The sequence below is a fragment of the Lithobates pipiens genome, unplaced genomic scaffold, assembly GCF_037356315.1.
Source record: "Lithobates pipiens isolate NorthernLeopardFrog02 unplaced genomic scaffold, aLitPip1_a1.2 Scaffold_1, whole genome shotgun sequence".
Lineage (NCBI taxonomy): Eukaryota > Metazoa > Chordata > Amphibia > Anura > Ranidae > Lithobates > Lithobates pipiens.
The window spans coordinates 189138129-189153140 of NW_027507685.1; the positions used below are offsets into that span (position 1 = coordinate 189138129).

At 44.0% G+C, this 15012-nt stretch overlaps 1 protein-coding gene across 2 annotated transcripts in view; it reads right to left on the reverse strand.

The window, feature by feature from the left end:
• The window catches only part of AKNA (AT-hook transcription factor), a 104943-nt gene that overhangs the window by 76188 nt on the left and 13743 nt on the right, over positions 1–15012 (reverse strand). The window contains exons 1-4 of one of the 2 annotated variants that reach the window (XM_077479040.1): positions 11707–11794; positions 4655–5034; positions 3639–4534; positions 855–929 (exon numbers count right to left, since the gene is read on the reverse strand). In XM_077479040.1, coding sequence (XP_077335166.1) covers positions 855–929; positions 3639–4534; positions 4655–4988 — 1305 coding nt within the window. In that variant the 5' untranslated portion in view covers positions 4989–5034; positions 11707–11794. Of the gene's footprint in view, positions 1–854; positions 930–3638; positions 4535–4654; positions 5035–11706; positions 11795–15012 lie in introns of those variants that run through there. The other variant, XM_077479039.1, reaches the window with a different exon arrangement.

Sequence of the window (15012 nt, forward strand, 5' to 3'; positions counted from 1 at the left end):
AACAAACTACAAGGCATTCTATGAATGGCAGAGATCCTGCTAATAGTGCAGAGCAGGACCAGAGCCGTAAAACTCATAGCTCAGATTAAAAGAGAAGTATGGGAATTTTTTTTTTGTAGAATCATACTTGCCTAGCTGGATGCAGCATCGGAGCAATGTTGCATCTGTTCCCGCAGGCTTGAACACTGAGAACTGAGCGATTAAAAACCATTGATCACTCAGTTCTCAGAGCTCCCTGAGCAGAGAGATGCGGACTGTCAGTCCTGGGCTCTCTACTCTTCCCCCCACGTTCACTGGAGCACTGGGCTGGGGGTGGAACAGCCAACTCAGGCTCTCAGCAACTTGCTAGGAGGCCGAGCCGGGTGCTGGTCCAGCCATGTGGGCGGATTACCACCCTATGATACAGATTTTGGACCAGCCCTGTGATATCAGCCGACAGTGGGCTTCAGCTGTCAAATGCTTTCTGAAGAGTGATCCAAATGCAATGCACTAGTGTAAATGAACACCAATATCGGCTTTACATGTGTAACCATTGGAGCTCCATGACAGACGGGCGCTGTGCCTTGTCTTGGCTGGGCCAAGGTGGGCATTCCCCATGTCTGTGCCTCAGCCCGGCATTGGATTGGGGGACAGGTTGAGAGGTGATACTGCAATGACAAAGGTGTATTTACTCCAATGTTAGGGTAACGGGGGACAGATTGGTAGAGTTCACAGACTTGATCAGTTGTACAATTTTACTAAATTCTACAATATACTGAATGTGGTGGCAAATGTCAGTTTTCACATTACAAAAGCCCTTAACATGAACGTGCTGTGACCGATCCCGGCAATCCATCCTTATTGTAGTATCTTACTTTAGCTTCCAGACGCAGACGGTCAATGGTATTTTCAGCCTCAGCATACTTAGTGAGCAGCTTGTGATAATCCTCCTAGAGACAGGAGAAGAGGAGAGGACAGGTTAGAAAGATTACATTCTATATAAGTACAGAACAGGAAGACAATACGAGGGGAAGTACAGAGCTGCAGGAAACAGACCGCAGTCATATCTTATTATTGCTATTAGTATTCATGGTTTCAGAATAGATATTTGTAGACCTGTGCTTCTCAACCTTTTTCATTAATGACACCCTTTGAGAATATGCAAAATCTTGAGGCACCCCGGTCTAAAATGGGGTCCTGCGTCCCGGTTATATCAGAAGTCCTATTTTTCCACATCAGAGTTCTCATTCCCCCCCCCTTTTCACATCAGAGACCCCCCTTCACATCAGAACCCCCTCTTGAATATCATAGATTTAACCCCCCCTTTTACATCAGCGTCCTAATCCCCCCTTTCATATCATAGCCCCCCTTCACATCAGAGTCTTTAGTCCACCCTCTTTACATCAAAGTTCCCCTCTTTTTTTATATCATAGTCCTCAACCCCACCCCCCTTCATATCAAAGTCCTCACCCCTTCTTTTACATCAGAGTCCTTAGCCCCCTCTTTCATATCAGAGCCCAGTTTCACATCAGAATTCAGTCCTCCCCTTCACATCAGAGTTCCCCTCTTTCAGATCATAGCCCGCACCCCCCCTCCCTTTCATATCAAAGTCCACACCCACCCCCCCTTCATATCAAAGTCCTCACCCCTTATTTTACATCAGAGTCCTTAGCCCCCTCTTTCATACCAGTGACCCCCTTCACATCTTTCAGATCATAGTCCGCACCCCCCCTTTTTATATCAAAGTCCACACTCCTTCTTTTACATCGGTGTCCTCAGCCCCCTTTTTTCACATCAGAGCCTCACCCCCTTTACACCAAAGCCCCACCTCCCCCTCACATTAGAGTCCCCCCTCTTTCATACCATAGCCTGCATCTCTTTCCTATCAGAGTTCTTACCCCCCCATTTACATGAACAAGTCCTTGGCCCCCCTTTCATATCAGAGCCCCTCATTCACATCCGAGTCCTCAGCCCCCCCTTGACAATAGAGTCCCGCACTTTCATATCATAGTCCTCACCCCCCTTTCATATCTGAGTCCTCAGCCCCCTTCTTTCACATCAGAGCCACCCCTTTTTTATATAAGAATCCTCGGTTCCCCCTTTCACTTCAGAGCCCCCCTCTTGAATATCATAGACCTCACACCCAACCTTCTTATTAAAGTCTTAACCTCCCCCCTTTTTACATCAGAGTCCTTAGCCCCCTGTTCACATCAGAGCCCTCCTTCCCCCTTAACATAAGAGTCCTCATCCCCACTTTTACATCAGTCCACACCCCCGTTTCACATTAGAGCTACTCCCCCTTTACATCAGAATCTGCAGTTCCTCTACCCCTTTCACTTCCGAGGCCCACCTTTCACATCAGAGTCCCCCTCTTGAATATCATAGACCTCATCCTTCCTTTTACACCAGAATGCTCATTTGCCCCCCCCCCCCCCCCCCACCCACACCTTTCACATCAGTATCCCCCTCTTTTATATCAGACTCTTCAGCTCCCCTCCTCCTTCACATGAGAGTCCCCAGTTTTCCTCCCTTTCACATCAGAGATCCTAAGACTACCCCCCCCCCCCCCCCCATTTATACAAGTCAGTCCTACCTCCAAAGCTTTGCTGTGCAAATTGTCTCAAGCAGTCACATAGCTGTCACAAACAAACACTGTAATTTGTGTAATATGTTTACTTCCTATGACTGTCAGCTCCATCTAGTGGCCATAATTTGGTATTTTCCTGAAATACTTCGACCACTTTTCAGAGGGTGTTTGATAGGTGGTGAAGAGGCATTATGTTACCTCATCGCCTATTTTACCCCTAAAAACCTGTACTCCTATGTTGTAGCACAGCCTCATACAGGTGAATGGGTCAAGTTTAGCAGGTGGTATTGTGCGCTGAGTGCAATAGAGGGGATCATTTTTGCTATGCCGTGATGCAAACTACAATGCCTGGGGCATGTGTATACCCTTGTCCCCCCCCCCCATCAAAGCATCACTCGTGGGGCATGTGTGCACTCATATCCCCTGTCCTTGCAGCTTAAAAGGGAGCAGATGGGGGGTAAGAACACAGCTCAGCCTGTTGTTTACCTCCCCTACCCACAAGTGTAAATGATGCCTTAATCTAAAAATCCTTCACTCCCCATTCCTGTGTCTAATTAGCAGGATCTCTTCTACCATTGACCTGTGCTCATACTTGGCTGTGTCTGCTATTTAAAGGTATTGATTATATGTAAGCTCTGTAGCTAATCACATAAGCAGTTTTGGTTTATTCTTCAATGCTTGTATTAAGACTTGATAACTCCAGGGACCATTTACACTTCTGTGTTGTGGTACTCCATAACACAGGATTCCAATGACAACATCTCTAAAAATTTATTCCAGGGTCTACCCTACTGCCTTGGTCAACATGGGTCAGCCTCATTTTTCCTGCTGGATTATTTACCTTCTCCTAAATTATCCAGCAAGATTAGTAAGACACTTCCTACAGCCGAAGTGAGTGAGATTCTGTTCCAAGTAGGCAGGAACTGGTGGATGACATTACCAATGGGGGCCCACAGAGATATAAGCATGCCAGTGATGGATTCCTCCACTAACCTCCACCAGATACATCCATTTTTAGGTAGACCAATGCATTATCAATAAAAGTAAAAGTGTAAACTCTCCATATATTCACCTGTAGCTGATGAACAAGTTCAGTAGCTTGCTGTGGGGTCTTGAATTCCTGTCGTACAGTGGGTGGAATGGCTGGTTCTTGGACTGGCTTTTCAACACTGCTCAGCAGGACCTCTCTTACTATGTCTGCTGGTGATTTGAAGAGAACAGGGGCATTTGGGCTTTGGTTTTCTGGCCTGCGTGGCTGAGGAGGACGATAACCCGGCTCATCACGAGGAAATCGGACCCGGGGACCAACTTTGGACAAATCAGGCAAGGGGTAGTTGAGCGGACCTCTGCCATATTGTGCAAAAATAGCATTTTTGCTTTTCTTCTCATTGGAATTCTGTGCATTCTGCATTTTGGTCAAAGAAGAAGGTGACAAGGTAGACTTAGTTTGTAAAGATTTAGCCTGGTTGGACACCTGCGTAACCCTAGACATCTTTCTATGATCTCCAGGAGTAATGGCTGATGATCCTTCCCCACTATCTGTATGTGAGGATTCTGGAAGAGTCTCATCTTCTATACCAGGTGATAGACCAAACACGCCAGGTAGTCTAGTGTTCCATGTGCTGCGAAGCGGAGCAGGGGATGGTGAGATTAAGTCATTGATATCAGCTTCATCATCCTGATTTCCTGGAATGTTAGAATAATCTTCACCAGGTGATCCTGGGGAGGTGTCCCACTGATCTTCTCCTGCTGAGGTTTGATCAAAGTCCTCAAGGTTTTCATGTTCATTTGCATTATAGTGCTGTGTGTTCCAGTTTTCATCTTCCCCGTCCCATGCTCCTAGGGAACTCCCATGATCCACCTCATCTTCAGTCATATCCAGCTGTTGGTCCCTGCTTGGAGGTCTTCGTCCAAGTGCAGAAGGCAAAGTCATTGACCTACTAGGTTTGTCCCCAAAGCTGAGATCATCTGAACAGTTTAAAAAAAACAGATATTTTATATATATATTTTTTTTTTTTTTTTTATATATATATAACAGTAATATGGTATAAAATGAAACTTCCTGCCTGATGCAGGAGATTAACTTACCTGTATCATGAATGCCAATAAAATCTTGGTTTCTTCTTTCTTCTGGCATTTGGGAAAAAATAAATTGCTCTTCCCAGCTCTGTCCACCTGATCTGTCCTCTGAAGGGGATTCTGGGAACAGAATACCATCTTCATCTTGCCCAAGCATGTCTCCTACATCCATGCCTAGCATTTTCTGTTGTTCATCTTCTGCCCCTTCTTCATGGTTATCGAGTTCCTGTCTTCTTTCTTCCAATCCAATGACTCCATTCTCATCCATATACATTCCAAAGTTTTGGTCCTCATCTTCACTACTGCCAATTTGCTCCTGCCTGTTGTAGCTGTCCATGGTCATGGACAATCGTACAGGGATCTAAAGTCCTCCCCAGATGACATGTCACCTGCAAACACAAAGAAAGGATATATCAGACGGCAGCCCTTTAGGAGAGGTATGGTACACTAATACGAGAAACGCCTTGAACACAAAGTAGAGTGAATGAAGACTGTTTTAGCAAGTGCTGTGAACTTTTCTTCCTGTTTCACCCACTCACTGTTTCTATCCTTCCTGTCTACTCCTTCCTCCTTTTGAGCAAGATTGTTGTTTTTTTAACAAACCAAAAAGTTAGAGTATATGAACACCTAAGCACTGCATCTACTACTAGATGGGGAAAAAGTACACAAATACCATTCCAAATTAATGGTTTTGGGTGTCTCCTGTGAAGGGTACTGTTAATACTACAGCATACAAAGACATTTTAGACAACTGTGCTCTTTCAGCCTTGTGGTAACAGTTTGGGGATGGCTCTTTTCTGTTTCAGCTTGCAAAAAGCCAGGTTCATGAAGACCGTTTTATAAGTTTAGTGTAGAGCAGGGGTCTCCAAACTTTCTAAACACAGGTCCAGTAAACTGTCCTTCAATGGACTGTGGCCATTGGAAGTAGAAATTGTCCTGGCATTGGTGAAACAATGCATATTTGGTATTAGGGGGAAGAATAACGCCCCGTTGTTGGTTTCAGTGGGAGAAATAGTGCCCCATCCTTGATATCAGTGGGAAGAATAGTGCCTCCTCATTGGTATCTATGGGAGGAGTAGTGTCCCATCATTAGTATAAGTGGATGGAATAGTGTCCTATAATTGGTGACATTAAGAGAAATAGTGTACCATCATTGGCATCAATGGGAGGGATAGTGTTCCATCATTAGTCAGTAGGAGAAATAGTGTCCAATCATTGGTGTTAGTGGAAGGAATAGTGCTCCATCATTGGTATCAGTGGAGGGATAATGACGTATAAGTGGGATGAATAGTGTCTCATCATTGGTATCAATGGGAGGAATAGTGACCCATCATTGGTATCGGTGGGAGGGATAATGACCCATCATTGGTATCGGTGGGAGGGATAATGATCCATCATTGGTATCGGTGGGAGGGATAATGATCCATCATTGGCATCACTGGGAGGAATAGTGCCCCATCATTTGTATCAGTGGGAAGAATAGTGCCTCATCATTTGTATCAGTGGGAGGAATAGATCCTCATCATTGGTGTCAGTTTAAAGAATAGTGCTCCATTGTTATCAATGGGAGAAATAGTGCCCCGTTGTTGTCAGTAGCAGGAATTATGCCCCATCCTTGGTGTCAGTGGGAGGAATGGTGTCATATATCAGTGGGAGGAAAAGTGCCCCAAGAGCCGGATAAAGATGAGCAATAGGCTTCATCTGGTCCCGAGGCAGCAGTTTGGAGACCACTGGTGTAAAGCAACTCTAGTGGCCTGTACCTCGAGAGCCCTGACCTCAACCTTACTGAACACTTTTGGGATTAATCTGAATGTTGATTACAAGACAGGTCTTCTCATTCAACATTGGTACCTGACCTCACAAATGCTCTTTAGACTCAATTTACAGTGATGCGACAATCGCTCCAACTTTGGAGCACTTGTAGAATCAGGAGTCGCACCCCATTCTGTGCAATGGAACCATTCTAATTGGTGTGACTCGAGTCGCTCTGACTTGGAAAAAGGTTCCTGCACACTTTTTGGTCTGAATTTAGTATGACTTCTGTTAAAGAAGTCGCATGCAAGCCATGCCGAAGTTGTGCTTGGGTCCGACTTTGAAGTTGTGGGCAGTGTGAACTCAGGGAGGCTGAGTGAGCAGAAACTCCCACAGACACCATCTTGTGCAGAGCCGTTCTGTAGTTGAGGCTGTTAGATGGGAACACCTCTATAATTGATTCCTATGGTTTTCAAATGGGATGTCCAACAATCTCACATAAGAGTGAACGTCAACTTAAGTAGCCACAAATATTATATCATTTAGTGTATGTACAATGTTATGTAACTACCACCAACTGGGCAGCAATTCTAATTTCAATGATCTGACTACTCTCATGATGAGAGTTCCTATGAGTTTTTGCCCTTTTCACAACACCATTGTTGCTTGCACTGAATTATGTACTTTGGAAATGTGGCTTTCTGTTGCTCATGTTTCATTTGAAAATGCTAGCTGCTTGACTATCTCTAGTTCCAATACTGAGTCATTGACCTGAATGGGCATGACAGCCAGACAAACAGCATTTTGAGGACAGGCCAGCTATGGTATCTTGCATCTCTTTCCTTTAAAGCAGTTTTTAAAAATTTCTAGCACATGTCACTATTATATGTATATGTTATATACTATATGTTCAAAGGGCCATTATTTTTACATGTTATAATTGATTTTTTTAAATCTGAACTCTAAAATTAGGCAAAATATACCCTGGGAGACCAAGATTATGCATTACTTACCTTAACGCTCACTGCAACCAGCTCCGGTGCTCTCCTCTTCCCCCTCTGGCGCTCTGAACTGCAGGTAAACGCTTGGTGTCATCACGAACAATGCAGGGCTACTAACCCTGAGTTGTAAGTGGAGGAGCCAGGAGTGTGACCTTCGTCCAGAGCGCCTTAGAGAAGAGGTTTTATGGGACCAACTACACAGATTATGGGAGCCTGCTGGAGTGGGAACTAAGGTAAGTTAACTGCACCACTAGACATAAGGCAGAACTTCACTCAGAAAGTAACCACTGATTCTCTCCTGCCCCCCAGCCTGTAACTAAGTTGGAGGGTGTTTTTTTAAAGTGGGGGTGGTGATTCCTTTTTTTTGCGCTAGCTGCTCCCACTTCTAGATGAGTAAGACTTCAGCCTCCTGGGAAACGTCACACATCCCTAGAGGCTGCAGGACCAGTTTCCCTTCACCACCCAATATTTCACATGCACGGTGGAAGCCGGCTGTGATTCAACAGGATGTCACAGTTGGCTCCCAAATCCAAGGTGGTACTTCCCTCGAAATGCATTTGATTCCCTTGTATAATTTTATCTTCAATGAAGAAATTATAAAAATCATCAAGGGAGACTTTTTATGGACACTGGCTGCTCCTCTCCAATCACCTAAGTGTTCCTTGCAATAATGGCCCAATTGTCGTTTTTGGAAAGGTAGCAGCCCTGGACCCCACAGAGTCTGTCACCTACCACCTACAATCGCGATATAACCTATTGGATGTGATTCCCTTTATACCCTTAACATAGTAACCTGCCATTAGGCAGCCTGCAGTAGCACCAGTCCAGCGCTGTCTTTGCCCACGTACACACGATCGGAGATTTTGCCAACCAAATCCGTCTGATTTTGCCCGTCGGATTTAGTCCGACGGATTGTGTCCGAAACTGTTGCATACACACGGTCGGGCCAAGTTGGCGAAAAATCCGTTACGATGGGACTACATTCAGGCTAGTAGCCAATAGCTTTGATGTAGGAATTTTATCTGAGCATGCGTGGCACTTGGTCTGATGAAAATGCTCTACACATGATCGGATTAGGTCCGTCCGGCCCAGTTGGTCGGGAAATATTTCCAACATGTTGGAAAATTGGGTCGGACGGAGATTCGGACGGAATCAGTCCGATGCATACCACACACAGTCGGATTATCTGACGACACGGTCCGATAAGACTAATTCCGACAGATTCTCTGACCGTGTGTACAAGGGCTTTCACCCACACTTGAAATCCAAGTTGGCGGCACTGGGGAAGAACCAGCTGCAGGAAGACAGCAATGGAATCCATGGACTGGTAAGTCCCTTATTTTTAAAACCACATTTAAAAAAACTAAAATAAAAAAATAAAAAGGTCTAGTGCTGCCAGTGACACACCTCCATCCCTATAAACATATACAACAAAACAGAATTAAGTCCTGGGATTTTGAATGAGGTGGACATTGGTAGCAACTTGATGTAGAGTAAACCTATTTTCTGAATTTTATTGAAAGGTAAACAAGATAGTTATCATACACAAAGTGCATAGAAAAATGCCAAACCAATTAGTAACAACTACATGGTATAATACATGCTTTACAATTATGTTAATATACAGTATGATGGTACAGAGGCATCTTTAAAACTCAATGTGTTTCGTGAGCTCCCGCTCATTTCTTCAGGAGTTGATGTGCATAAAACATGTTAATTGGATGAGCCGGAATGGCATAGCAATATTCCTATCTGGTGGGGGCAGGAGAGATGAAGTAGTAGAACCCCAAAAAAAACACTGGGGAACCGGTGGGGGTGGCTATGACATATGTGAATTGAAACAATGTCCCTCAAGGTCCATAATCACAGGCTCTACCATGGGTTGTGTGAGGTTTGCAAACAAAAAATATATCCTCCATGTATATAAGGAAATGTGAATACCAGTCCACTGTCCACCCATTTGTACCCCAGAATGGGCGTTAACAGTCCCACCCCTAACGCCATACACAGATGACTAGGCTGAGCTCAGCCGATTAACATGTTTTATGCACATTCCCTCCTGAAGAAGTGAGCAGTAGTTCTCGAAACTGGTTGAGTTTTAAAGATGCCTCTGTACCATCATGTATCAACATAACTGTAATCTTCAAGCATGTATTGCACCATAAACACAACAAGAGGGTAACGGGTCCTGTCAAGGTGAATCCACAAAAGTATATTGGTTATAATTACCTTAGGCCACTCACCACAGTCTGGTTTGGCTACAGTGACAACACCTATCTAGGCATACAAAAAAGGACCCTGGTAGGAACTACCTGGGAAGTGTTCCAACAAGTCACCATTTGAGGACATTACCATTACTACATGATTACACAATCATCGAGCCTCCATCAGAAATGAATCTAGTGCTAGACACTGCATTAGAACAGCATTGACTAGGTCAACGGGTGATACCAACTGTTTTCTTTATATACACTTAGCGATAATTATTGCGTAAAAATCCCATTCAATGGTATTTGGCGTTCAGACTATTTGTTTTTGTGTAATGTGTTGTGTGTCTCTTTTGTCCATTTCCACATATCACAACTGTAGTGTTTTTTTTAACTCTTGAAGTTGCAACAATATTGCTTTCCACACTGCGCATATTTTTAGCTGTCAATTTTTTCAATACATTTTGTATCTTTCTAACTAGTCCCGATTATGACCCTCTGTTGCCATAGTAGCCGCTTTCTTCCCGGGTAGTTCCTACCAGGGTCCTCTTTTTTGTATGTATTATACCATGTAGTTACTACTAATTGGGTTGGCATGTTTCTATGCACTTTGTGTATGATGACTATCTTGTTAACCGTTTCAATAAATTCAGAAAATATGTTACTCTATGCCAAGTGACCACCAATGTCCATCTCGTTCACAGTCCCAGGGCTAAATTCTGTTTTGTTGTATATGTTTATAGGGATGGAGGTATGTCACTGGCAGCACCAGACCTTTAATTTTTAATTGTGGTTCTAAAAATTAGGGACTTGCCAGTCCATTGATTCCATTGCTGTCTCCCTGCAGCTGGTTCTTCCCCAGTGCCGCCAACTTGGATTTCAAGTTTGGGTGGAAGACAGCGCTGGACTGGTGATTGAAGAGGAGCACCCAGTGTCCAAAAAAAAGTCTCACTTGATAATTTTTATACTTCTTCATTGATGATAAAATTATACAAGGGAACCCAACGCGTTTCAAAGGAATTGCCATCTTGGATTTGGGCGCCAACTGTGACATCCTGTTGAATCACACCTTGATCCCACCGTGTATATGAAAGATCGGATGCTGAAGGGAAATTGGTCTTGCAGCCTCCTGGGATGTGTGACGTTTCCCAGGAGGCTGAAGTCTTCCTCGTCTAGAAATGGGAGCAAATAACAATAAAAAAAACAGTACTCGCCACCCCGCTTCAAAAATCACTCTCCAACTTAGTTATGGTAGACTGGGGGGGGGGCTTTAAAAAAGACTGGGGGGCAGGAGGGAATCAGTGGTTAATTTTTGAGTGAAGTTCTGCCTTACGTCTAGGGATGCAGTAAACTTACCTTAGTTCCCACTCTGGCAGGCTCCCGTAATCTGTGCAGTCGGTCCCATGAAACCTCCTCTCTAAGGCGCTCTGGAAGGCGGTCACACTCCTGGCTTAGTTACAGGCTGGACACCAATGTCCACCTCATTCAAAGTCCCAGGGCTAAATTCTGTTTTGTTGTACCTGATTTTTAAAAGTCATCAGCTACAGTATTGGTAGCTGTTGACTACTATTTTTGAAATTGAAGTTCTTCTTTTAGGAGCAGTTAAAGGTGGCCATAGATGAACCAAAATTCCACAGATTGTCCCACTGTCAGAAGTTTCCTTCATCCACCTTGCTTGCGTGGATGGATGACCCTTTCCATTTTGTTTTTTTTTAAATGCAACCATTGGCCAATTTAACCCTTACAGTGGCGGGGGTCCCACTGTAAGGTCCATTTTCCCAGAGAATTGGCTCTTAACCTGGTGTCACCTGGATCTACTTCACATAAATCTTTCAGATCCTTGACCTAGATGACTGCTTACCCAACAAACTTCTTTCTCCGTCCCCCCTCTCTTTCTCAATCTCACTTTTCTCCTTTTGTCCTTTTTTTTTCTGTTCTCGTTCTTCCTTTTGTTCTCACTTTATTTCTATCTCCGTCCTTCTACTTCTCATTTGGTATCTCCTCCTACGTGTGTTATACCCTCTCTTCTTCTCTCTCTCTCTCTCTCTATCCTTCAAATTGTCCCTGGTTGGCACCCGCTCTCTCTTTCCATCTCTCTTACCTCTCTCGTTGTGTGTCTCTCCAGCTTACGGCCATGTCTGTTGATTCTTTAAGTCAGCTGACTAAAATAAAAGGCTTTTTTCTAGCCATCCCTCCCCCTTTGCTCCACATCCCCCCCCACACCACTTCCCCTTCTACAAGTGATGCAGCAACATCTTCCCTGCTAAATCTTCCAGCTGACTTCTCTGACTTCAATCACATAACTTTTAGAAGTCTACGCACCAGCACATTTTTTTTTTTCAACAGAACTGAATAAAAATTCGCACAAAACTCGTTCCCCGCTCAGAGCCAAATACTAAAGGCAGGGCTGTAAAAATCTTGCTAACAACTTGCATCAGAATTTCCTGATCCAGGAAAGAGTTTCTTAATCATTTTGACATGTTGCGTTCCACTGCGAAGGGATGAAGTAAGAGCTTTATCAGAACTTTTTTTGGGGGGGGGGGTAAATGTCGTGCATAAAAAAACAAAACAGTAAAGTTAGCCCAATTTTTTTTTGCATAATGTGAAAGATGTTATGCTGAGTAAATAGATAGTTAACAACATGTCACGTTTTGAAATTGTGCACACTCGTGAGAATTTTTAAGAACCACACTTTGGTTCTTAAAAATTCCCATAGGGGATGCTTTAAAAAAATTTTTTACAGGTCATCTCTTTAGAGTTACAGAGGAGGTCTAGTGTTAGAATTATGGCTCTCGCTCTAATGTTTTCAGTGATACCTCACATGTGTGGTTTGAAGGTCTATTAGACATGTGGGCGCGACCTCCGTATGCGTTTGGTTCTGCTCATGAACACTCGGTGATGGGGGCGCTTTAAAAAAATTTTTATTGTTTATTTTACTTTTATTTTTGTATTTTGACACTTTCTTTTTACTTTTTTTTTAATCACTAACATCCCTTGTAATAGGAATAGTGCGTGACAGGTCCTCTTTACAGTGTGATCTAGGGTCACGTCCCTACATCTTACCTCTAAGCTAGGAAGCCTGAAATAAAATAAAAAATGATCCTGGCTTCCCAGCCGAGGTGGCCAAATGCAGAGGCCGAGCGTGACGTCATAACATTGCGCCTGACCTCTGAAAGATCATAGAGACGTCCTGGGGCCATCTGTTCCGCCGGATTCTCTATGGTAAAGTTCCGTCATGGATTCCTTTTCCCTCTCGCCGATTGTACAGGTGAGCCGGGAGAGGGGGGATGACCCATCCCGCTGTCTGTAAGAATGATCAAGCAGCTATGATTTTTCTTTCGGTGTAGGGAATTGCGGGCTCTAAAAGAAAATATCTGAACGATGCCTGTAGCTGTAGCCATCATTCAGATATCCCCACTCAAATGTCGACAACGTCATAGTTACAGAGCACAGAGTGGTGTAGTGGTTAGCACTCTCAGCACAGTGGTGTAGTGGTTAGCACTCTCACCTAGCAGTAAGAAGGGTTGCTGGTTCAAATCCCAACCACGACACTACCTGCCTGGAGTTTGCATGTTCTCCCTGTGCTTGCGTGGGTTTCCTCCAGGTACTCTGGTTTCCTCCCACACTCCAAAGACATGCAGGTAGGTTAATTGGCTTCTGTCCAAAATTGTCCCTAGTATATGAATGGGGACCTTGGATTGTGGGCTCCTTGAGGGTAGGGACTGATGTGAGTGGGCAATGTACAGGGATAGGGATAATTGTAGACACTCACTCAGGTTGAACTGGATGGACTTGTGTCTTTATTCAACCTTACTAACTATGTCATATGACGTCGTTGGGCGGGAAGTGGTTAAAGAACATGTAAAGCCAACATTTCATATTCCTGATATGTGCCTGCTGTACCATGTACTTGACAAATTCTCCTGATCTCTTTGTATTGCTTCCTTTGTGTGAAATCTCTGGTGTTCCTGGCAGTCCCTCTGCTTTCCTATTTAAAAACTGACCACACTAGGCATGAGATCACATTGTGGTCAGTTTTCTAGCTGTGCTGGGTACTCAGCCTGCTCTCCTCCAATGATCAGACTTGTCCTGACACACCTTCCCCTGCACAGCCATTGACTGGGAAGATCAGTGCACTGCTGTTTCTCCTCCCTATGCAGCTGAGAACAGAGAGAATGTGATCACTTATACAAAAGGGGGGAAAAAGGTATATATAATTTTTTTTTTATATATCTATATGCAAATATTTTGCCTTTTATTTCTGTTTTGAACTGAATGGGTTGTTTTACAAGGTGAGAGTTTACATATACCGTACTTTAAAGTGATATTAAGTCTAGGGTCACATTGGTGCGATTGCAGACATCGCATGTGATTTGCAATCGCATTCCTCTGCACATCACATGTGATATCTGTGCAGTGAGAAATTCAGTCATACAGTTTGTATGGCTGAAACTGCATCGCATTTGGATCAAAATGGTGCAGGATCCCTTTTTTTGTCTCTTGAATCAGCTGACATGGGTGTTCAGACCCATGTGACCCGATTCCACAGTTTGCGCTGCATTCTGTGAACCGATTTGGGGGCGTCATTAACTTTATATGGATACCCACAGCAGTTTGCAGAGCCCAGTGTAAACTGCCTGCGATTCTGATGCAGTGCAGGAACCCGCATAGGAATCACTGTGTGAACCGAGCCTAAAGGCTTGTTTTTTGTTTTTGTCATATTTGTGTAGTGGTTTTACACAGGGTACCCCAGATCCGCCTCTTCTCAGGTCCCCCGCCGGCACTTCCTCCTGCTAAGTGACCCCACAGCAAGCAGCTTGCAATGAGGACACACAGAGCTCTGGTTCGGCTCCGCCCTCTCTTTCCTCATTGGCTCACTGGCTGTGACTGACAGCAGTGGGTGCTAATGGCTCCCACTCCTGCCTCAGCCAATGAGAAGGAAGAGTCCCCGGAGAGCCTTTAAAACCACTTTAAGGGCCCTTTCACACGGCTCTGCTGAAAAAAATGCACTAAAAACGCATATGCGTTTTTGATGCATTCTTTGTGTTTTTGGTGCGTTTTTTGGTTGCCTGATTCCAATTTGCATCTGTGAAACATGGACATGTGACTCAATAAACTAATAATGCAACCTCAGTGCATTTTTAATGCTTTTCTCACTCATTGAAATAGGGAGGTATGTTTTTTGTTCACTTTTTAACCACTTACAGACCGGAAGATTTTCCCCCTTAATGACCAGCTAATTTTTTGTGATACGGCACCGCGTCGCGTTAACTGACAATTGCGCGGTCGTGCGACTTTGTACCCAAACAAAATGAACGTCCTTTTTCTCCCCACAATTAGAGGTTTCTTTTGATGGTATTTGATCATCACAAAAAAAGAGTGACAAATTTGAAAAAAGTTTTCGTTA